The sequence below is a fragment of the Drosophila tropicalis genome, unplaced genomic scaffold, assembly GCF_018151085.1.
Source record: "Drosophila tropicalis isolate 14030-0801.00 unplaced genomic scaffold, ASM1815108v1 contig_867, whole genome shotgun sequence".
Classification (NCBI taxonomy): Eukaryota; Metazoa; Arthropoda; class Insecta; order Diptera; family Drosophilidae; genus Drosophila; species Drosophila tropicalis.
In genome coordinates this window covers 64,034-87,802 of record NW_027173362.1, presented here as the reverse complement: position 1 = coordinate 87,802, position 23,769 = coordinate 64,034, and the positions used below count along the sequence as shown (strand labels likewise).

Sequence of the window (23,769 nt, the reverse complement as noted above, 5' to 3'; positions counted from 1 at the left end):
TTAAATCTACCTTATATATTGTTATCCATGTGTATAGATTCCCTTTAAATATCTCTCTTCCTCTTTCAAAGTATGGAAATTCTCGGAGTTCTCTCCTTGTACTATAGAAACACGTGTGGAAATTAAAATTTTAGAGAAGTATAACCCAACTGAAATTGCAAAAAATGTAAAAATTTAATAAATTTTTTAATTTTTTAAAGAATTCTCTTAGAGGAATAAACCATATCAGTTTGCTCTCTCTCTCTCTCTCTCACTCTGTCTCTCTCTCTCTCTGACCCCTTCGAGTACAGCGGGCTATAATAAAAGAAGAACAACTCAAAACTTTTTTTTACTTCTTCAACTATTCGCATTACCCGCAAGCCTTTTCGCAGTGTTTGGCGGAAGTGCTGAGGGGGGAAAAAAGGCACACAGCAACCTAGAAGGGCTACCAATTTTCTTTTTTCCTGTCTCTCCTGTCGTTTTGGCACCCATGGTATTTATTTACGGCGTTTTTTTTAACGCTAAGCTCAGTCAGACAGATAGACAGAAATCAGCGATAGAGAACGGAGGAGAAAGCAGTTACAGTGAGTCAGATATGGAGGAGGTGGGGGCTGGTGGGTCTTGGCGCTTGCTTACCTGTATCATGGGGGGCGTGAAGGCCCAAACTCCATTTCCCCTGAATCCATCCCCCGTCACCCGACCAACATAGACAATCACGACAAGGAAAAAAAAGAGGCCCGGAACGATGCTATTGTTCAATTTTTTGTTCCTTTTTGTTTGTTGCTCAACTTAATGGGCGTTGTTGGTGTTGTGAGGTAGACAAAAGGCGCCAACACTTTTGCATCACTTCGATTGTAATTTCATGCCCGAATTATCCTTGGGGAGACATTTACCCTAAACGAAGCAGCACACTCACACGTAGAGAGAGAGAGAGAGAGAGAGAGAGAAAAAACACACATAGAGAAATGTATATAAATTTCAATAGCCAAGCGTCGAAAAGGAAAAGTCAAAAGTGCGGGAAATTACGGGGCAGGGAGGTTGAGATGGTTGGGAGGTTGCCGGTTCTCAGGTAAGTCTTGTCTCAATACAATGGAACACCACACAGACACACACACACACATACACCTTTATTATTATTTTTACACTTAACTTCCGGTTTACGCCTATTATCCCGCCCCCCGGCCCCGGTTTATCCAACACCAACACTCCCCACACATTTTCCACTCCTGCCAGTCCTGTGCACCCTGTGGCATCAAATTACAAAATACAGCGTTCTTCGTGCCTCAGTTGCTGCCCCCAACCCCAACCCCAACTCCAACTCCTGTTTCTGCTCCTCATTCAGGTTGAAGAAGTTATTGTCTGGCATGTTTTGGCTGCTCCTCGTGTGGTTGTTGTTGCTGTTGCTGCTGCTGCACACGTTCGTTCCGCATAGTTCCGTTCCCTTTGATATGCCCACAAGAAAAGGTGTCACCAGAGAGACAGAGAGAAATGGAGGTTGAGATGCAGAGACTCGGTGAATAACAGGGCGAAGAAAGTCCACATGACTTCGCCTTGGCATACTTCCTTTTCCCTTGTGTCTTCACACTTAACAATTTTTCAACCCATTGTCAGGAGTATCTAAAAGATGCCTTTTTTCTCTCTCTCTTCATATTTACGCCATTCGTGAGTCCAAGGAATATGTTTCTTTCGAAATTCCAATCAAAATGATTGAATACATCTTATCAAGTTTCACCTTAAATGTATTTTACGGAATCACCAACTTCTTATGGCTCAAATTATAATCCCAAACATATAGATTTGATTTTAAGATCTGGCGCAGACCTGCTAAATGAAAACTATCCCCGCAGACTAGAAAGATTGCATCCTCTGGATCTACCTTTCAGGCCTGATCCTCGCTGGTAGGGCTAGTCTCCTCGGTCTCAGCAGATGATGATAGAAGACCCACCGGGTCTTTTGCCAATGCCATGTTTTTTCAACGAATTTAATCTGTGTCCAAGTCTGGACAGATTTTTAATATTGTAGCTAATTAAAGTATGACCAGAGGGCGGGGGCTAACTTCGACCGCGTCAACGTTTGTATACCCTTGCATATCCTTACCAATGGTCTTCAAAGTGAAAAATAGGGTTTCTTTAATGTCTAATGTTTGCGAAACGGCTTACATACGAAAAAACGAAGTTATTGATCATAGTCACTGTTTTCCACCGATTGCTCCTATGGGAGCTATAAGATATAGATATACATCTAGATATATAGATACAAAAAACTGACAAAAGTTTAATTTGAAAGCAATCGCGTTAAAAGTAACGAAGTTATTTACAAAAGTCACTGTTTGCGACCGATCGTTCCTATAAGAGCTATATGATATAGTCACCCGATCTTGATCAAATTTGGCACAGTAGTTTATAGGCGAAATTAACTCTCTAATATTAAGTTTCCCGACAATAGCTCTGAAAATAACGAAGTTATTAATCTATATCTATAGCTGAATCCGAGATATACAAGCTTACATGCTAAATTTCAGCTCTGTAGCTCTTAGGGTCTAGGAGGAGTTTTCGTTGATCCAGACGGACGGACATGGCTATTTGAACTCGTCTCGTCGTGCTGATCTAGCGTTGCACACTTCTGACCAAAATTAATATACCCTTTTTGCAAGGGTATAAAAATATCGACAGACAAACACATCGATTAATAATTTACTTAGCTTCGCCTTTGTTTATATTAACCCTTAGAAGTGAGCATCTTTCGAGTCATCTCGAAGGAAATCAAACTCCTCACGATCGTAGACACACTCTTTCTCTCCCCTTCCGACCCAAATCTGAAGTTAGTCAAGTTAGTTTCAGTTTAAATTTTTTTTTTTTTACGTTTTTTTTACATTGCTCAAGTGTGATTAATAATTTTTTTCAAAAGAAAAGAAAAATGTTGATGATGGCTTCTGGTGAATTCTTAATAGAAACGACGTTTGATCTTCTTCGTCAATTTTATTTTGGGGAAAGTAGCCTCACGAACCATGACTGGAATACGCGAGATCTGATTGTCCATGGAGTTGCTCGACTTGCCCTTCGCATCAAAGAAATCAAAATCAGTCTTCATTTTAGCAAAGGTCGGCTTGGTTGTGGTATCCGACAGAGTCTCCCATTCGGTGTCGTCCAGCTGCTCCTCCGACTGTGGCGCATCGTTGTGAATGCACATTGAAAAGTGCTTCTCCTTCAATGAGACTGAAGTCTGGGCCGAAATCGTGCGTTGATTTCCGGCCGATACGGCATCCTGGTTCTCGTCAAGTTCCACTACGGACATACGGTTCATCTGAAACCAGAAGCTCCTCCTTATGTTGATTTGCTTCCCTGTCTGCAACAAATAACAAATTTGTGTCATCCCTCTCTGTCTCTCACTATCTCTATCTCTCTCTCTTTGCACTTTGCACTTACCCACTGCGTATATATCTCAAAGACGATCCAGGCAAATACGAATCCGAGTACGAATATGTATCCGAATACGTACCGAGTCGTCTCGCCATCAAAGTGTGCTAGTCCGAACCAGCATTTCTCCAGGATATCCTCAGCTTTTTCAATAAAGGACTCCCACCGCGGTTTCGGTTCTGACTCCACAGCGCTTCGAAAAACTGAGAAAAGGTTAAACATTTTATAAAATATATATTTTAGTTTGTCTTTTTCCGATTTTTCTCTGCTAGTTCCTTAACTTAGAATGAATATTTTTTTCTGGCATGCCTTGGGGTAAACACTTTTTGGTCATAAACCAGGCTACTTGGATGATGTTTTTTTTTTTTTTCGGTTTTAAAATTGTTTTTCCCTCTAGTCATCCGCCTACTTGAACAGATGCAGACACACATTATTGACGCTCATGCATGGAGATCCGACGGAACAAAATTATACAGAGTTGGTCCCATGATCCATGAGGTGGTCCATGCAGGGAAGGGCAACTCCTGGCCCAATCCTGTCTATTAAGGGTGGAATCCGTATGTACTTATTGGACAAGATCAAAAATATCGACAGACAATATAGCTTTGTTTTTGTTTATATTATATATATATTTTTATACCCTTGCAAAAAGGGTATATTAATTTTGGTCAGAAGTGTGCAACGCATAGAAGAAACATTTCCGACCATACAAAGTATATATATTCTTGATCAGAGTCACCGTTTTTCTCGGTAATCCTTTGGGTGCTATAAGATATAGTCACCCAATCTTGATCAAATTTGGCAAACTGTATAATAGCACAGAAAATAACGAAGTTATTGAGAAAAGCCACTGTTCGTGACTTTGGCGTTTGTATGGGAGCTATATGGTATAGTGGTCCGATCCGGCTGAATCCGAGATATACAAGCTTACATGCAAAATTTCAGCTCTGTAGCTCTTAGGGTCTAGGAGAAGTTTGCGTTGATCCAGACGGACGGACAGACGGACGGACGGACGGACATGGCTATTTGAACTCGTCTCGTCATGCTGATCAAGAATATATATACTTTATGTTGTCGGAAATGCTTCGTTCTATGCGTTGCACACTTCTGACCAAAATTAATATACCCTTTTTGCAAGGGTATAAAAATCCAGGACCAGAACTTAAGTGCACTTCACCGAAAGTTTTTGCCCAAAAAAAACTTTCTTTTTTCATTCTACTTCTAAAATATTATTGAATTTACGACCGATTACTACTAGAAAAGCTTTATGATAGTTGAAAATTTAGGCGATTTTCACATTTGAATATTAGGAATTGGAAAATATAAACGGCTATTAAGAAATAAAAGTTCATCTAACTTTTGAGAAGTCAAGAAGAGACAAAGAGAAAGGGTTTCGAATACTATTTAGAATATTACAAATCCAAACCCGCAGAACTTATTAGTTTTATATAATTATTTAAATTAAGTTAGTTCTTAGTTGAGACAAAAGAAGAATTTGATTTAAATTTGACTTTCAATCAAAGATTCAAAAATTCTCAGTTCATTTACCAGCTTTAAATTGTCTTTGCTGGAACTAGCTTTCAAGGGTTAATAAACCATAATATGTAGCTGAATGAAGGCTTATACCGATTCATGGACTTGGGTGACGCTATATACAAAACCTACCCGACAATTGTCCTTGATTTTTTAACATAACAACATTCTATTCTGATATATCTTTTAAAGATATGGTATGACCATTCTAACAATGGATTCTATAGCAAAGTCTGCGATGAAACAGACAACATTCTCACCTTTATATAGTCATAAGATTAATCGACCTTAAGGTGGTTGAAATCCAGATTTGATTAACTTCAAAAAGGTCGAAATCCGGACAAGAAATATTTATGTATAAATAAAACGTAAAACTTTCAAAAATTATGGTTTTAAATTTGGAAATTCTAATTTATTTTACCGTCTTTCGAAAGACTTTTTGGTTTATGTCTTTATATATACGGAATAATAATATAAACTGATATTGCATTTGTTGTTTTTTCGATGTTGTCTTTATCAAGTGCCATCGATTGACTTTGTTTGGAATTTGTTTAACTAAATCGAGAGAATTCACTAATGCCAAAATTGATTTGAAGTATCAGATGAAAAACAAACAGCTACAAACGGTCCTTAGTCCTGCACAAAGAAGCACAAAGTCGACTGCTAACTTTGATTGATGCGCTGTAACTTTGCGTGAAATTGCACACCTCCATCTCTTCCACGTCCCTTCACACACACCCAACACACACACAGAAACACAGAAACAACCATAAAAAGAAAGAAAGGGAAAGGGGAAAGGAATAACGAGTAAAGCCAAAACAAAAGCCAAGGCCAAAAGCGGAAGGAAACACTCAGTGCACGCAACATAGGCAGCTGGCAGCTACCTTCAATGCCAACTTGAGCTTTAAAATAGGAAATTAAAATTCGAATACCATACAGAACTGAAATCCGCCACCCAGGTATATCAGTGTGTGTGTGTGTCTATATGTGTGTAGCCACTAAGTGTGCTTTAACTTTTTGCCTTCGACTATGACTCTGTCTCTCTTCCTGCTCTGACTGCGATAAAAATAAATTAAGCCACAAATTGCAATTTAATTTAAGGTTTTCTTTACTCTGCACACACACACACACACACACACACACACACACACACACACACACACACACACACACACACACACACACACAGAGCACATACATATAAAGTTGAAACGTTTTTTGTTATCTTTTTTGGGGCATATTAAAATATCTTGCCACATATTTGGTTTGTGTAGGTGTCGCCTTCTATTTCTGGCCAAGACTTGTGGCAGTCTTTTTCTTTCCTCCTCCTCCTTCCTTTCCTCCTACCACTCACCTACTGATTCATCGTGTGTATGTGTGTGTGTGTGTTAAAAATTTATGGCATTGCAATTGCAAATATAATTAAAATTTTCAACTCGCTGTACGCCAACGCTTCCCAGAGCTTCAGGACCAGAAGCAGCCTTATCCTGGCTTTGCTTGGGTTGCTCTCGGTTTGTTTTTTGTTTCTTTTTGTCGTTCGAAAATATTTTGACATTTATTATATTTTTAGCGGTTGTCATTTTTTGGGTAGACCTCCTAATTGAAGCTTAGTGGCATTGAGAAATTTAATTGGAATTGTTTTCTACTTCAAATGCTGAAGTATTTCTCATTCCCAAAATGGGTGGCAATCAGGTCAGCCAGTCAGCTAGGAAGCTACTGGGATCTATGTATGTGTGATTGAAATATTGGGTGATTTAGTGGATCGTTTTTTAAATTACATTGATTTGGTGATTTGTTGTGAATGGAGCTTACACATTTCCTATAACCAGAGTTCAATTGGAACTCTATTCTATATAATTAGCATTAAAGCATATTTAAATCTATTTAGTATATATGTACATTTGTGTGTACAATTGCTAATTTGAATTCAAGTTTAGACAAATATTTCCATTTGTATTTAACTAAATGTGGTTAATGTTTCGTCTGTTTCTTGATAAGGTGATTTTCCTTTTTGTTATTTGAATCGTTTGAGCACTTTGATTTCTAATTGATGAGATAATTAATGATAACGATTAGTTTTGCTTTTCAATCCTACCAATTTGTTAATAATTAGGTAAGATATGGGGGGAAATAAAGACGAACTATTTCTTAAGATCAACTAATTGGAACATCTTAGACTAGTACACACTTCACATCTGGCCCAGATGTAGTTTCTTGGCTTGACTTGTTTGTAGATAGAGTAGTTTTCTTAAAAATTGTATGCAAATTATTTATAGCTTATAACGACAGAATATTGCCTGTTCCTTGCGTATCTTTATAACTGGCACCTATTATACATTTTAAAAGAAAAACCTGAAGCCTAAAAGTATGCAAAATGGCAATATTTTATTGCTGTAGTTAAAATCGTGATCGCATGCGAAAAAATTAAACAAAGTTCTGTTTTAGACCTACTAATATATGTACATAATGAAAAAATTTCAGATCTTGTGTATTTATAATGAAGTTTATGCCAAAGAACTCAAGTCTTCTGAGCATTCTTTCCCACAACACACTTCCATGACAACATAGCGTATACGTGATCACAGGAAACACAGTTTTGAGAGCTGTGAATAAAATCAACAATACAAATATTTAGTTAGAATATGATTAAAAAGAACAAAATCATTTTATTAGTTTTGCTGATTGATCCCGAATATGTACTCAGGTTTCTATAGTTCATGAGATATAGGTACGATCCTGAATTTTGATGGAAAAGTAAATAACATCGAATCCTTTAAGCCGATTTTCATTATTCATTTGGATTGGATGGAGAAAAGAATTTCTTACGACAACGACAACTAAAAGACAATAGAGTTCATGTTTTCTTTCATATTTCTCGATTTTGATGGCATTCTACAGCTCCATTTTATATTACCGACCTGATTCGGTGATACTTCATTAAAAACTATGGATTATTATCCTTTAAATGAGATACTTTAAGTAAATATTAGAAACAGAATGGCCAACCTAAATACCATTTTACTAACTCTTTAACTATATTTTATATTTTAGGCATCAGTTGATGATTTTCTTTCATGTTTATAAATATACCAAAATAATTGTTAAATTTTAAAAGAGTAATTTATGAGTTTGAGTCATTTGACGAATCAGCCAGGCATACAATAGATTTGTAATTTGTACTTTTTACCCTTCGAGAGGGTATTATAAACTTAGTCAGATGTCTGAGACGAGGGAGAGAAAGAGACCTGTCCGACCCTATGAAGTTTTCATAACATTTTAGTTGGTCATTTGATCTTGTGAATTCCAAATAGTTGTTTGATTTACTTGAATTACTTTTTGGATTGGCTTCTGGTAATTGCTGACTTGGCGCGAGAGTATCTACAATTCGTTGTTGCTTTAAGTGTTGGTTTTGCTGTGTGTCTCCCTTTTATAGATAAATAAACCGATATCCTTGTTGTTATTGTTGTATCCGTATTCGGGGAGCAAACTTGGCAATTTTATGCTTCAATTTCCGCTTCCTGTAAGGAGTAAGCAAAATAAGTATCTATGTATGTATGTACCTTTTGTATGTCTGTGCATACTTTTGTGCAATCATCATGGCGTGGCGTCATTGGCAATTGAGTTACACACACACACACACAGACACACACACACACACAAAACACAATGAGAACGAAATAGAAGGAGACTGGCAATGCGATACTAATGCGGCCCGTGTATCTGTTCCTTCTTCTTGTTTCCTTTATTTATTTTTTTTTATAGTCGAAATGGGGGAGTGGTTCACCTGTGTGTGTGTGCGCGAACCACATAAACTTCCCCTACTTTTGCGAACATATTTTTCCTTTTCTTTATTTTCTTTTCTTTACTTTTTGTGTGTGTGTGTGTGTTGTTGTGTTTAGTTTTTACAACTGACTTGGCCGTCGACTTTAGTGACATTTGACATTTGATATGCCTTAATCAACTATAAAAGTTTGTCGTAGACAAAGACGTTTCGGTGGGGCACCACCAATTTAGACGACCGCACATAAAATTGCTGTTGCTGCTGCAACATGCAGCAACATGTGGCCATAAAAGAGACGTTCTTTCTGTGATGTACATAGAACTGAATGTGGTAGGGGAGGTGGAACGTATCTGGCTGATCCGCCGCAAATGCTTCTAAATAAATAATACCCACTATATTCCGCTCGAAGCTTTCAACTTGTGGAAGACGATGCCAGGCGACGGAGGGTAGGTGATTGCTAACCCAATCAACCAGCAAGCCAGCCAGTAGTCTAGCCATCAATTTGCCAAAAAGGAAGGGAGAGTGAGCGAGGGTGCGGGTCAGGGGGCAGCAGTTTAACTATGAGCAACAATCATCATTTGAACAATGTTGCTTATTGTCAATACATGAATTATTTTCAACATATTGTTCGAATATGAGTGAGTTAGGACTCCACCCACATTGTACCATTAGTTCGAGTCTTCAAAATGGTTAAAGAAGGCAGCAACTTTGAATGGAATTTAATCATTTTATTCTATTCATTTTGTTGCTGCAAATGTATAAGCTTCTTAGGTCCACACACGCAGCACAGGATGATGGTCTTGGCAATTCTTTCTGACCGTTTCCGTTTGCGTTCATTTCGGTTTCTGGGGTCCATTGACCTCTTTCTTTTCGATTGGTTCTAGAACTAGATGAATTATCAATTCAAAATGTCGTTATGTAATGAATGTTTTTCCTAATATGGATGATGGAGAGTAAATTATTTGGTTCATTTGCATTTGTCGAGTTGGCGACGAGCGTGACAGTGGCCAATGTTGGGTTTTGGTTTTGGCCCTGGGTCTGGGCTTGAGTTGAGGTTTTCCTGGTTTTTTTTTTTTCGGTGGGTGATGGGTGGTTGGTGTTGGGCTCCATTGAGTTCTGGTGGTGACTTTTACAAACGATAATTAATGAAATGTGACATGCATGGATGGGGGCCTTTCAGAGCGAAGAGTACTGACTTCTGGCCGCTAGGACATGTGTGTGTGTGTGTATATTGAGAGTGTATTGATGAGTGGCAGCAGCGACTCTGTCTCTCTCCCTCTATCTCTTTTTACCGAAGTGAATGCTCTTAATAAGAAATCGTTTTAATTGAGTTTGCATGTTTATGGCTTGAGTTGTACACTTTTTCTCTCTCTGTCTGTGTGTGTGTGTGTGTGTGCTTGTGTACAGCTTCAGGATACCCTGCAATTACTTTAAAAGCTTCATGGCTAAATGCCCATTGAAGCTTCTGCCTGGGGCAATGATGTTGGCCACATATTGTCATGTACAATGGCATCATTTGTGGGTTGGGTTTTGACAACGACAACAACATCAAATGTAACCGCATGCTGCTTCTGTTACCGCCGCCTGATGAGGGTCAATTGTCCATTACTCTGTCTCTGTGTGTGTGTGTGTGTGTCAGTGTCTGTGTGAGTGTGTTTATGGGGGGCTGCCTTCATCGTCCAGGCCGGTCAAAATGGTAGGTGACTGCACACATGTGGCGTCCCATTCTCTTCCTCTGGTTTCGGCTGTCTAGCAACTTTTGACATGCCATCCCATACACAAGTTTATAGGTGGCCTTGCCTGGGATTGAAGTATCCATTAAGGGAACCTTCCGTATCACTTCTGGTGCTGCTGCCGTGCATCTGTGGCATAATTATTTCTTGATTATGTAAATCATGCATAAAGACCGTACATCTAAATCCATCCTCCATTCCTCTCTTCTTGGCAAAAAGTCTATTAAAATGGTGGGAGGAGTGATATTTAGTGGAATGTTGTCACCCAACAATTTCTAAGACAATTAGTTAAAACTTTGTAAAGCAATTTATAACTTGATAATGAGAAAACCCTTAAAAGAGAAGCCAATAGGACCCACACACACACACACACACACACAACCAACACTTGAAAATGATTTCGAATTCTCGAAAATACTCTTCTTCCTTTAAGAGGGCATAAAAGGATGGAACGCAAAGGAAAGGAAAGAGTTAAGCACAGACTTTTGGTGTCAGCATTTATATTTATCCATTGAGACAAGGACACAAGGCAAGTAAAAGGAGCAACGCGTCTGCTTTCTTTTTCTGCCTCCAGTGCAGCTTCTGCTCCTGTTTGTGCAACAAAGCAAATTGCTGTAATCCATTTTCCCCAGGCTGCATCATCTGCTGTTGCTGCTTGCCAAGTTGTTGCTACCGTCTTGCGATGTTTTGTTTGTTATCAAATGAAATGGATTTTTATTAGATTTATGCTTGTAAAGAAGATTTAAATTTATTTCTGTCTTGGTCTTGGTTTTTTCAACTTCTTTTATATGTCTCTATGTTAAAGATTAATGAGCATTTTGCTCCAAAGAAATGAGAACAAAGAATCTAAATATGAAAGCAAGAGATGCAATAAAAAGATAATAAATGCGTTTGGGTTTCTGTCATAAGTGCCCCAAGACGAAGTAAGAGATGTTTAACCTCTTTAAGCACTCGATTCTTAAAGTCAATCTTTGCCCAATGTACATCTATATTTATGTCAGACATAGCCACAGTAACAAGGTTGTAAAGCAAAGATTTTCAATTCGTATTCAGCATTGACTTTCGAGTAAAAGTTTCTACCCATTTTTGTCAGACATGCAAGAAAATGGAACAATGGATGGCAGAAGGGAGATGAGGATGGGGATGGGGATGGCTTGTCAAAGCTATAAAATGTGCAACTAATACGATTACAAGAGCTGAGGGCATCTCCATGACTAGGTGGACTGTTGACAGAAGGACACACATGTTAAGCAAGTTAAAGTTTGCCACATGCCATTCCTCACCCAAGCCCATGGCCACTCCTCCCTTTCTCCTCTCTCTGTTTTTTTGGTGTGTTTTGTTTTTTCTTTTTATTCTTTAAAGCCAAGTCAAATATATTTTAAATTATGATAAATTGACTTTCGGGTAAGAAAGTTGACTTGAGTCAACGACAACGCAGAAGGCAGCCGCTTTGGAACTTCACTCAAAGTTCAAATTGTTGGTGTTCGGGTGTTTGGGTGTTCGGTGGGTCTATGTGGGTGGGTGGGGTTCGTTTGGTTCGTTGTCATCTTATTATGCAGAGTCGGGCAAAGCGTGACAATGAGACAATGTCGTCGTCCTCATTGCTAGGCAAGAGTGCATTACAGTGCGGAAAGCGTGTGCTAGTTGAATTTATTGTACTCCACTCGACGCCGACGACGACGACGACGACGACTCTGGATCCTTCCTCTGTCCAAGAGCAATTTGCAGTTTTACGCTTACTTAAATTGTGTCTAAAATGACAAGGGGCATTCGGGGGTTGTTTCGTTTGTTCGTTATATATATAAAAATGTTTTTGTTTTATTTTGTTTTTAGCATGAGCCTAAAAGGGTTACAAGTACCAACCGAGAGATAGAGAGAGTCCACCCCATAGAGCCATGCCATGGTGTCGATGGGAAAGGGCAACTTCCGCGTGTCGGCGTAAAATTTTTTATTGTTATGGAGTTCAGTTGAGTTGAGTTGGCAGCGTTCTGTTCAGTTATGCCATGTTTATGTTATCTCCTTCATCTGTGGGACACAATCGATATTAATATTGGGCATACAAATTGAAAATTATGGCCGCAAGGGTTCCAGGCGAAACCCGCATGTAGAGAAGCGGGGAGAATGAAGTGGATTACGAGCAATCAGTAAAACGGAACAGAAACGGAACGAAACGTGATCGTGCAACGTGATCCAAAAAAATCGCGTACATTTGCCATAATTCAGCTTATTAGACAGCCAAGGCCAAAAACCCTTTTAATGCCATAAACTGGGAACTGGGTAAAACGTACTACGAAAGATTTTGAAGTATTTTTCACTTGCACACTCATTTGTATGGAGTTTTGAGGGCGACAGAATGCTCAAACTTAGAATTTGGGGGCAAAATTCAAGATTTGCGTCCCTCGCACTCTTTGATGTCCCATTCATTTGCATTCGACAATCATTTTCGAAATTAAACTGAATGCATTAACTAAAAAGGGAAATAACCACAGATCCAAGATTCTATCTCCTATCGTGCAGAGACCGAAGAGACAGAAAGAGAAAAAAGAAAACAACACCACACATATCCAATGTATGCCCAAAAACAATCGGAAGTCCCCATTCCAGTCCAACCATCCCTGTAGGAAGCCAACCCCCATATGGGCCCAAACCATATGAGGTTTGTGGTGGGCAACCACCCACCAACTTGAATGTGTGTGCGAGTGTGTGTGTGTGGGTTATTTGAGACCAAGTCTGCGGCCTGTTACGTAATGTGATAAGAATGTGTGCCATCCCCAATTTCCATTCCCGTTCCCATTCCCATTCCTCCAGTCGATGACCCATTCCTCCTGCATTAGGTTGCTTTTATTTTCTGAAAGCATTTGCATAATTTTATTTGTTTTTATTTTACCAATTTTCAATTGAATTTTGACATTAGATGCTCCTGTTTTGGACCCAAAGGCCAACGAACTTATGAAATTTGTCATGCCTTCCACTCCCCTCCCTCCCTAACGAAAGAAAATTCCCAGGAGCAAAAAAAATATCTAACAAATTGCCGAGATTTGCTTTTAGCTTTTTGGCTTTATGGTTTTACCTGACCAGACCGACTGACTAGCTGACTGACTGACTGAAGGACTGACTGACCAGCCGAAGGAATGGAATGCGAGCAAAATGAATCATTTCATGCGTAGATTAAGAGTCTTCGTCCTCTTCGTTTTTCTAGTCTTTGTTGGACTGCCTTTTGTTGGATTCTGCTAATTGCGGGAACTTTGCTGTCATCTCCTTGCCGGGCATTAAAAAATAAAATGGAATCCTCTGCCAAAAGCGAAGGGCCGGAGCGGAATGGAAGGCAAAGATTGTGCGGCATCGTGTAATGTATATAAAATGCGCAACATTGAAGCGACGCCCAAAGGAATTTCCTGACATTTTTTAATTTTACACTTGACTGAATGGTCGACGGGAGCCAAACAGCTCCCCCAACCAGCCTCCCCTCCGCCGTAGCCATCAAACTCACAGGATTACATCAGATTATGCGAGTGTGCGCTGTAGGTATATCACATCAACGAAAAGGAAAAAGGAAACAAAATATTTTTGACATGCACATGTAGAAAACGTTATATTTCATATATATCAAATACAATTTGTTGGATTTTTCTTCGGTCTGATTCCGCTTTTTCATGTTTCTCTCCTGTGTAGCGTTGACAACCAAAATCAAAGAAAACTAACGAGTTCAAGGATCGATTATCCATTGATTTCATGTGCATTTATTGAGAGAAGTGTGCTCTCATATTTATATTTGAAAAATACCAAAAGGACACACAAACCAATTTATGCGGGAGATAAAACCATTACTAATCCAACTTTTGTTGAAAATGCATTTCAATTGCATCTGTCTGGTGGCTCGTTGAGGTGTGAATCGATTTGCAGAAATCTCCCGTTCAAGGGTTAGAATGCCGAAATTAATAACATCCTTAACTTAAATATTTATTTGGTAAAGCCTTGGACAGTTCAATTGATTGCTTCTTACTAATCGTTAGCCCAATTATTGTATTAAAGTTCTGTTCAATAGTATCCCTAGAAATGGGTCTCCACTTCACTTGGAGATACAGATATTCCTTGTGATCCGGTTCGCATATTCAAAATCCATTACCTAACGAGAAGAATTTCTTTCCAATCGAAAACTTAGAAATTATCTTAATGATGTGAAGTTTCCCCTAAGCCTACTTTAGAACGACTGCTAAGTATATTTCTACTACGATAGTTCTCATATATTGAATTTCGATCGCTGGTTTTTATGGCAGCTACATACATATTAAAATAGTCCAATCATACGAATTGTCAGATTAGATCTCAATAAGGAAATAAGATACTTAAAACCAAATTTCCATTCCTGTGGCTTTTCAATTGAAGGTGTAAAGTTAGCATTAGTTTTACAACTATGGCCTTCGACTTAGGCGAAAAACATCCATGCATCCATCCATCCTCTAGAATGGATTTCGAATCCAGCTGCCTAAGTGACTGGGCTACTCGGACAACTCATCAACCGAGGACTGCAGGGCATAAACTTAATAAGAACTAATAGATAATCGATTTTTTTGACATTATAAGTTTATTATGTCTATAAATGAGTGTACAAAATTTGATTAAGATCGAGGACCGGGAAGTCTCTTCCTGGTGATGGGGAAATTGTCCACTAACTCAGAACATAACAGTCAGGAACACTTTCGTTTTCATGTGTACCAATTGCTTTTAATGGATTAGATATTATAAACGGCGAAAATAGTTTCTATTTCTTGGTTGGGTGGAATAAAGTAGTAAAATATAGTGCACAGATAAGGACGAGTACAGTATTTTGAAGAACACTTGCCAACAGTACAATACAATAGTAGTGTTGGAAATGTTTCATGCACTCATGCAGACCTCGAGTTTCTAATAAAACAATTTAAACTTAATTAATGTTAATATGATTGCTTTAAGTACTTACTTTTCAGTTTTTCACTCATCTTGCTGGACTCGGGGTTGTATAAGCTAAGCCATATGCAAATTGAACTCAAGTGTATCCCTCTGATTCGACAACTAACTAATTATGCAGTTATGCTGGCAACCCTGATATCTCTATTTACATAACCCACATCCCAACCCACATCCAGAAAGACACAGCTAGACCTGGACCTGACGCTGATGGCGTTGCGTGCAAGCGACACGTGGCCCTTGTACAATACGTTTTGCCTTCGTTTCAAAAGTGAAATAAGTATATTAAGTCATTTGCATATATTTGTTGTTTGTATTGGCAAACATCATCAGCAACAACCAGAGGATATTTGTTATTAACTTTCTTTAATTTGTTTGTTTTGGCGGTTATGTCGGTTTCCAAAATCCAGCCTAGCATGGCAAATTTCTGTTGATCATAGCGGTTTTTCCGCATTTCATTTTCCTTTCTCCTCTTCTTGTTCTGCCTCTTAGGATTGGGATTTTCATTTTGCTATTTGTTTGTGCTTCTCGGGTCTAAAGGGTCTTATTAATTGCAATTCGCATCACTCATCCAGTGGAACTACTTGAGACAACGGCCAAAAAGGAAGCCATAAATAATGCCAAGGACTGGATTCTCTTCAGGCTTCTGGTTCTGGTTCTGTTTCTGTTGGCTGCTGGCTTCTATCTGCTGCTGCCAACAAGAAGACAAGTACAAGAAATTTGTGTTCCATTTAATTGCTGGGGTGGTACGGTTAAGCAAGGATAAGCAATGGCATCTACCAGTACAGTGGAATGAAATGTTAAAGTGGAAATTTAGTTTGCATAAATTATGCGAGGAAGTCTTCAGACCCCCCATCCCCATGACCATGCCATCCTCACCATCTTGCCCCATAGAAATGCCGAAAACTTTGCCATCATCATGTACGTGCACAGACTGACCCCAAAGTAAGATATTCCCCGTTTACTTGATTTCTCTTTCTGTATCTGATTATCGCCATCTCGTCTGTCTGTCGTCTGGCCGTCTGACTCTACTCCAGCTTCTCCTTTCCCCCATTTTCGTCTGTCTTCTGTCTGTGCGTTGTCTCGACGCCTGTCTGTTCCAATAGCCATTGAGTTGGGTTCTTCTGATGGCGCTGCCGCTGTTTGTCCAACTTTCCATTTTGCGTGGGGGCTTTTCCTTTTCGTTTGGCTTTGGTCCCTGCACATCCGCATAACGGAAGTTCCTTTCTATGCTGTACTAAATGGCATTTCCGTCGCACTCACCCACACACACACACATACGTTTAGCTCGTTTGTATACTTTTGTGATTTCACCTGCCCTTTCTACTTCCGGTTACTACTTGATATATGCATTGCTTGATTTGATTAGAATTGATTTCGTTGCTTATGAGATGGAAAAACCAGAGCAAAAGTAATTTTTATGCGTTACCAGAAGACATGACAAAATTCTTGCCTTCGTTTTATTCTTTTTCACAATCAACATCAACTTTCACGTTCTCCATCTTTTTCTCGCTGACTCCTCATCAAGATTTAGCCGACGCTTCTTTAACTACATATGCTTAGCCACCTCCTCGTCTGCTGTGGCCTTTACTGTGCTGCTGTTTACCAGTTCGGCCAATGATTCATCGGAGACCGGGAGTCCCTTCGCAACTTGCACACAGTCCAGACGTGTTATATTCTCGCGAAAATTGGTCCGCTCTAAATCCTCCTTGGAGTTTGGCGGATCGTTTGAATATTCCTTACTGAGGCAATATTATTTGCTTACCACACTTTCGACATGGACCTCCACTTCTCATTAAAAGGTATTCGCCATCATTTAGAATTTGCGTCCCGATTTCATACCCTTGAGAAATATGCACAATTAGCGCTTAGTTTTCAAACTGATATGTGCGAGTGAGAGAGATAGACATGTATTTTGTTTGAGATGGCCATACACGTATGGACCTTCAATTATGACAGTGAGAGGGATAGCCACCGACTTAGATATGTTCCAGAAAGAAAGCATAGTAATGTCCTTAATCACTTATTAGCTAAGATACAAAAGATACAAAAAGAGTTTCCAAGTATGATCCATATGATCTGGATGACATTAGATGTCTAAGTGCAACTGAAAAAGAGGATAGAATATGAAATATAATTTCACATAGCTGAAGTTAAATTCCTTGATATTTACTTAATATGATCGTTGTAATTTTGTAGTAAGTTTACGATTTCTTTTGCCATTTGGTTTTGGAATCACTGCCACCTACTAACATATTTTTCATTCACAGAGTGCGAAAGAGAAAAAGAGAGAGAGAGAGTTGTTAATTGCCAACTTTGTGCCTCCTCCCCCATCCGAAGCCCTTTATTTTTCTTCCACACACAGCAACATCATAAACAAAAACCAATTTCCGTCCATGGCCATGGCTTTAGGGCAAAGCAATAAAACTTTAGCTTCAACATCAGCTCCAACTTCAATGCTTCAACCTACACAACACAAGAAGTTGAGTTTTTGGCCTGTTTTTGCAGCGGCGGCAGCAAAGTATGCAATAACAAAAACGGCAAAAGAACTTTGCAAAGAGAGCAGCAGTAGCAGCAGCAGCAGTAGCAACAGCAGCTTGGCAACCCTGGCCAGGCTAAAAAGTAGGCAACACAAACCAGACCAAAAACCAAAACAATCTTGACCAGGCAAAGTTTTTTATATGTAGGTTTCATTTTTCTTATAGACATCTTCGTTTTGCTTAACCCCAAAGCAGACCGCATCCTGCATAGCAGCCACATCCACATCCACATCTACATCGGCATCCCCACAGTCTTTTTTGGCAATTGAACAGGACAACAAAACTTGAAAAGGACTTGGGGTAAAAACTAAGTCTCGGGCGAAAGTAAAAACACCGCATAGACTGACAGTCCACTGTCAAAACTTTTTGATTATCTTAATTGCGATTACCAAACGAACTCTCATCCCCATTCTGCCACTTTCTTTCTAACCCCAATAGACAGGCTCATACACACATACACGTACACATACACATACTTATATATATATATATTTATATATGTATAATCGGAAACAAAAAGCGTCTGGCATTGGGCAGACGGTGGATGGTTTATCTTCCGTTGAAATTAACAAGATTGACCCCCAAATAAAAGAAATGGGGCTATCAAAGCAGAAAAAATAGGGAAAAAAATACAACGAAATACAGAAAGACGAAAACAAGTATCCAAAAACTTTTTCGTAACCCCCCCACCCAAAAATCATCTTCCACCACTGCTGTGCGTGTGTGTGTGTATCAGTTGAGTGCAATTACAATTCCATTTTGGAAACAAAAATAATAGTTTTGTGCAAATTTCTGATTATATTGGGGACCTGAAAATGCCCTCTTGGGTAAAGAGCCCAAAAAGCACAGAATACCTAACTTTAAAGACGCCTTAAAGTATGCTATAATATTTATAATTGCTGCTCATTGATTTCAATCCACAGAAAATGTAGAGCAAAAACTTTGCACAATTCATGTTCATTTTGTGCATAACACAGGCCGACATTTTTGAGGTCATGAAAAAAGTGTTTAAAGTTCAATAGGTCTTCTATAGTAATTGGGGGGTGCTGATCACGGCCGTGTACTTATTTTTTCTCCATCACGTCAGGATTTCGAAAAAAATGCGTTCAAATTATTCAAAATGACCTAATTTGCAATATATTTTTCCATGATATAAGCATAATATTGTACTAAAAACATTATTATTTTATCCTATTAATATATTAGGCTTGATTAAAAAGGAATTTACAAAATATGAAAGAGTTATTTCTTTGTTATAATGGATAATCTTACACTCCGGATATACTTCTATAATGAGTAAAATTTCAACCAAAAAGTATGCTATAGGGATTTCAAGAATTGTCTGCTTTTAAATTTTAAAGAATTGTGGGAATTTGCTGCGTCTTACAAATTGTATATTAGTTATATGTGCAAACAAGAACTAATTTTTTTACACAAAATATTCTAAAATCCGTAAAAAAAGTTGAAAATTTTTGTTTAAACTTTCTATAGTATACTTTTGGGTGCCTATTTTTCAACCCCAGATCTCCAGATTTCACAAAATCTAGACGTGATGGACAAAAACCAAGTATGCAGTTAGAATCAGCGTACCCGAATTAGTTAAGAACACCTCTCAAGTTAACGTCAGCAAAAATCATGTCGGCCTGTGTAATCAATTGCAGCAACATTTTATGCAAACATTGAATCAACACAATTTCAATTCGTTTCATTCACAGGTGAGTGGAAATGGCACGGTAACGATTACGGTTCGGGTGAGGGGGGCAAATTTTCGTGGCATCAGCATAACATTTTTAGCGATTGCTAAATGAAAATAAACAAGCAACAGAAATTATTATTATTATTATTACTCGTCCATATGGTGTATGTTTGTTTGACACGTGAATAAAGGTTTATCTCGGCTCATCTTCTTTTTGCTGGCTTCAATTTGTTTAAATTTGATCCAAATTTGATTGCTCTGTCATGGCAACCCATTTAAAGGGATTGCAACAATTAAAACAAGTTTGACGTCGACAGCGAATACATTTATCGAAAATATACATAAATTAGGAACTTTTCTGTTAATGTGCAAAGGAAATTGCATTTAACTTATTAAACTCAAGTAAGATGGAAATTTTCATTTGTTCTCTCTCTCTGAACGAATGTTTCTTTCAATGTGCAAGTAGAAATTTTAGGCATAATTCTACAAATGTTCCTATTATTACTCTACATTCTAAAAATTCGACAAAATATGTTCCTTGGTTCGAGGTCTGTTTTTATTCTTTATTGATTCGAAAGTCTACCCCAAAAAAGGGATGCTGTTTGCGCACAAGGATAAATCGACCCAGGATAGTGTGAAAATAAAGTTTAAGACGGCGACAGATTTAGCTTTAAAGGAATTGTTGATCTGATCACATTCTGAATTTCTAAATTTTTATACCCTTGCAAAAAGGGTATATTAATTTTGGTCAGAAGTGTGCAACGCATAGAACGAAGAATCTCCGACCATACAAAGTATATATATTTTTGATCAGCACGACGAGACGAGTTCAAATAGCCATGTCCGTCCGTCCGTCCGTCTGGATCAACGCAAACTCCTCCTAGACCGTAAGAGCTACAGAGCTGAAATTTTGCAGGTAGGCTTGTATATACTGCAGGGGTTGTATATCTCGGATTCAGCCGGATCGGACCATTATATCATATAGCTCCCATACAATCCCCAAAGTCACGAACAGTGACTTTTCTCAAGAACTCCGTTATTTTCTGTGCTATTGTCGTGAAACTTAATATTATACAGTTTATTACGCCTATAAACGACTGCACCAAATTTAATCAAGATCGGGTGACTATATCTTATATCTCCCATAGAATTACGCCGAAAAACGGTGACTCTGATCAAGAATTTAATTTAAAAAAAATTAATATACCCTTTTTGCAAGGGTATAAAAATATATATATAATATAAACAAAAACAAATATACATAATATTGTCTGTCGATATTTTTGATCTTGTCCAATAAGTACATACGGATTCCACCCTTAATAGACAGGATTGGGCCAGGAGTTGCCCTTCTCTGCATGGACCACCTCATGGATCATGGGACCAACTCTGTATAATTTTGATCCGTCGGATCTCTCTCTATTCATGAGCGTCAATAATGTGTGTCTGCATCTGTTCAAGTAGGCGGATGACTAGAGGGAAAAACAATTTTAAAACCGAAAATAACCAAACATCATCCAAGTAGGCTGGTGTATGACCAAAAAGTGTTTACCCCAAGGCATGCCAGAAAAAAATATTCATTCTAAGTTAAGGAACCAGCAGAGAAAAATCGGAAAAAGACAAACTAAAATATATATTTTATAAAATGTTTAACCTTTTCTCAGTTTTCCGAAGCGCTGTGGAGTCAGAACCGAAACCGCGGTGGGAGTCCTTTATTGAAAAAGCTGAGGATATCCTGGAGAAATGCTGGTTCGGACTAGCACACTTTGATGGCGAGACGACTCGGTACGTATTCGGATACATATTCGTATTCGGATTCGTATTTGCCTGGATCGTCTTTGAGATATATACGCAGTGGGTAAGTGCAAAGTGCTCTCGGTCACCGAGAGAGAGAGAGAGAGAGAGAGAGAGCGAGCGAGCGAGAGAGACAGAGAGGGATGACACAAATTTGTTATTTGTTGCAGACAGGGAAGCAAATCAACAAAGGGAGGAGCTTCTGGTTCCAGATGAACAGTATGTCCGTAGTGGAACTTGACGAGAACCAGGATGCCGTATCGGCCGGAAATCAACGCACGATTTCGGCCCAGACTTCAGTCTCATTGAAGGAGAAGCACTTTTCAATGTGCATTCACAACGATGCGCCACAGTCGGAGGAGCAGCTGGACGACACCGAATGGGAGACTCTGTCGGATACCACAACCAAGCCGACCTTTGCTAAAATGAAGACTGATTTTGATTTCTTTGATGCGAAGGGCAAGTCGAGCAACTCCATGGACGATCAGATCTCGCGTATTCCAGTCATGGTTCGTGAGGCTACTTTCCCCAAAATAAAATTGACGAAGAAGATCAAACGTCGTTTCTATTAAGAATTCACCAGAAGCCATCATCAACATTTTTCTTTTCTTTTGAAAAAAATTATTAATCACACTTGAGCAATGTAAAAAAAACGTAAAAAAAAAAAATTTAAACTGAAACTAACTTGACTAACTTCAGATTTGGGTCGGAAGGGGAGAGAAAGAGTGTGTCTACGATCGTGAGGAGTTTGATGTACACCAAGATGATTCGAAAGATGCTCACTTCTAAGGGTTAATATAAACGAAGCTAAGTAAATTAATAATCGATGTGTTTGTCTGTTCATATTTTTATACCCTTGAAAAAGGGTATATTAATTTTGGTCAGAAGTGTGCAACGCTTGATCAGCACGACGAGACGAGTTAAAATAGCCTTTTTCGTACGTCCGTCCGTCCGTCTGGATCAACTTAAACTCCTCCTAGACCGTAAGAGCTACAGAGCTGAAATTTTGCATGTAGGCTTGTATATACTGCAGGGGTTGTATATCTCAGGGGTTGTATTCAGCCGGATCGGACCACTATATCATATAGCTCCCATACAAACCCCAAAGTCACGAACAGTGACTTTTCTCAATAACTCCGTTATTTTCTGTGCTAATGTCGTGAAACTTAATATTAGAGAGTTTATTACGCCTATAAACTACTGTGCCAAATTTGATCAAGATCGGGTGACTATATCATATACATAGCTCCCATAGGAACGATCGGTGGAAAACAGTGACTTTGATCAATATCTTCGTTATTTCCTATGATTGTAGGCCATTCTTTCGCAAACATAAGCCTTTTTAGATAAAACGTTTCTCCACATTGATGGCTAATGGGTAAGGAAAGAGTTACCAAAAAAGTTGCAAGGGTATACAAACTTTGACCCGGTCGAAGTTAGCCCCGGCCCTCTGGTTTTATTTTATACCACTGTTGACTCAATCTTTAATGACTGTGTATTCCTAGTGGCGTCTTCTTTTGTGTCGCTAAAATCACAATGGTTTACGCGGGGCTGTCAAAACTGAAGAATCTTAAGTCTAGGTAGTACAAAAAGTATAAAGTCACGGGTCTATCATCGGATCTTTCTCGTTACTTGGTTGCTAATTCTAATTTTAAATGCTATAATAATTACTTACTTGTAAGTTGCAATTCTTCGAAAATCCCAAGGGGTTCTATAGTTTCGTTAACTCAAAGCGAAATTCTACTACCCTTGCATCGATACCACTTACATATCCACTAAGTACTACTCTAGTCAGATATATCCATATCCTATACCGAAATCCAACTGCATTCTTAATCCTATTATAACGGAAAGTTTGGTAGCTAAGGAACTAATGACGATTAAGCCATTGTACTCACCGGGCCCAGACGGTATTCCCGTTCTGTACGGAGTCATTGTGCTCGCCTTTACTTAAGCTCCTTGAGTTGTCCGTTACACTGTCCTGCTTTTCAACTATATGGAAGGATTCATTTATTTTACCTCTTCACAACATGAGTTTTTCAAGAATAGGTCTACCACAACTACCCTTTTTCAGTCTACATCCTTTGTTATCCAAGGTTTTTGGAAACAAAAGCGAACTGATTTCAGTAAGGCTTTCGTTTCGGAAAACCATGCCTTACTATTACATAAGCTGAATTTAGATGGCTTTCCGGATGCTCTGCTTGCTTGGATTTCACAATATCTAAGCAATAGGAGGCAGAGGGTTCTTTTTAGGTCCTCTCTTTCCAAGATCATTTCTGTTGAATCGGGAGTCCCACAGGCCAGTCACCTTGGCCCATGACTATTCACCATTTTTATACCATACACCCAT

The 23,769-nt window shown here is 38.8% G+C and overlaps 1 protein-coding gene across 1 annotated transcript; it reads left to right on the top strand.

Moving 5' to 3' along the window:
* Positions 1–21,222: 21,222 nt before the first annotated feature.
* Positions 21,223–22,010, top strand: LOC137583670 (uncharacterized). The gene is made up of 2 exons (XM_068298758.1): positions 21,223–21,483; positions 21,590–22,010. Exons 1-2 carry the CDS (start codon positions 21,271–21,273, stop codon positions 21,989–21,991), a joined length of 615 nt encoding a protein of 204 aa, XP_068154859.1. The 5' UTR covers positions 21,223–21,270; the 3' UTR covers positions 21,992–22,010.
* Positions 22,011–23,769: the final 1,759 nt, after the last annotated feature.

Bases quoted from the DNA above. Each gene is read 5' to 3' on its own strand.
- LOC137583670 (XM_068298758.1), top strand. From the start codon at position 21,271: ATGTTTAACCTTTTCTCAGTTTTCCGAAGCGCTGTGGAGTCAGAACCG. The intron at 21,484-21,589 runs GTAAGTGCAAAG...TATTTGTTGCAG, and splicing joins TTGAGATATATACGCAGTGG to ACAGGGAAGCAAATCAACAA.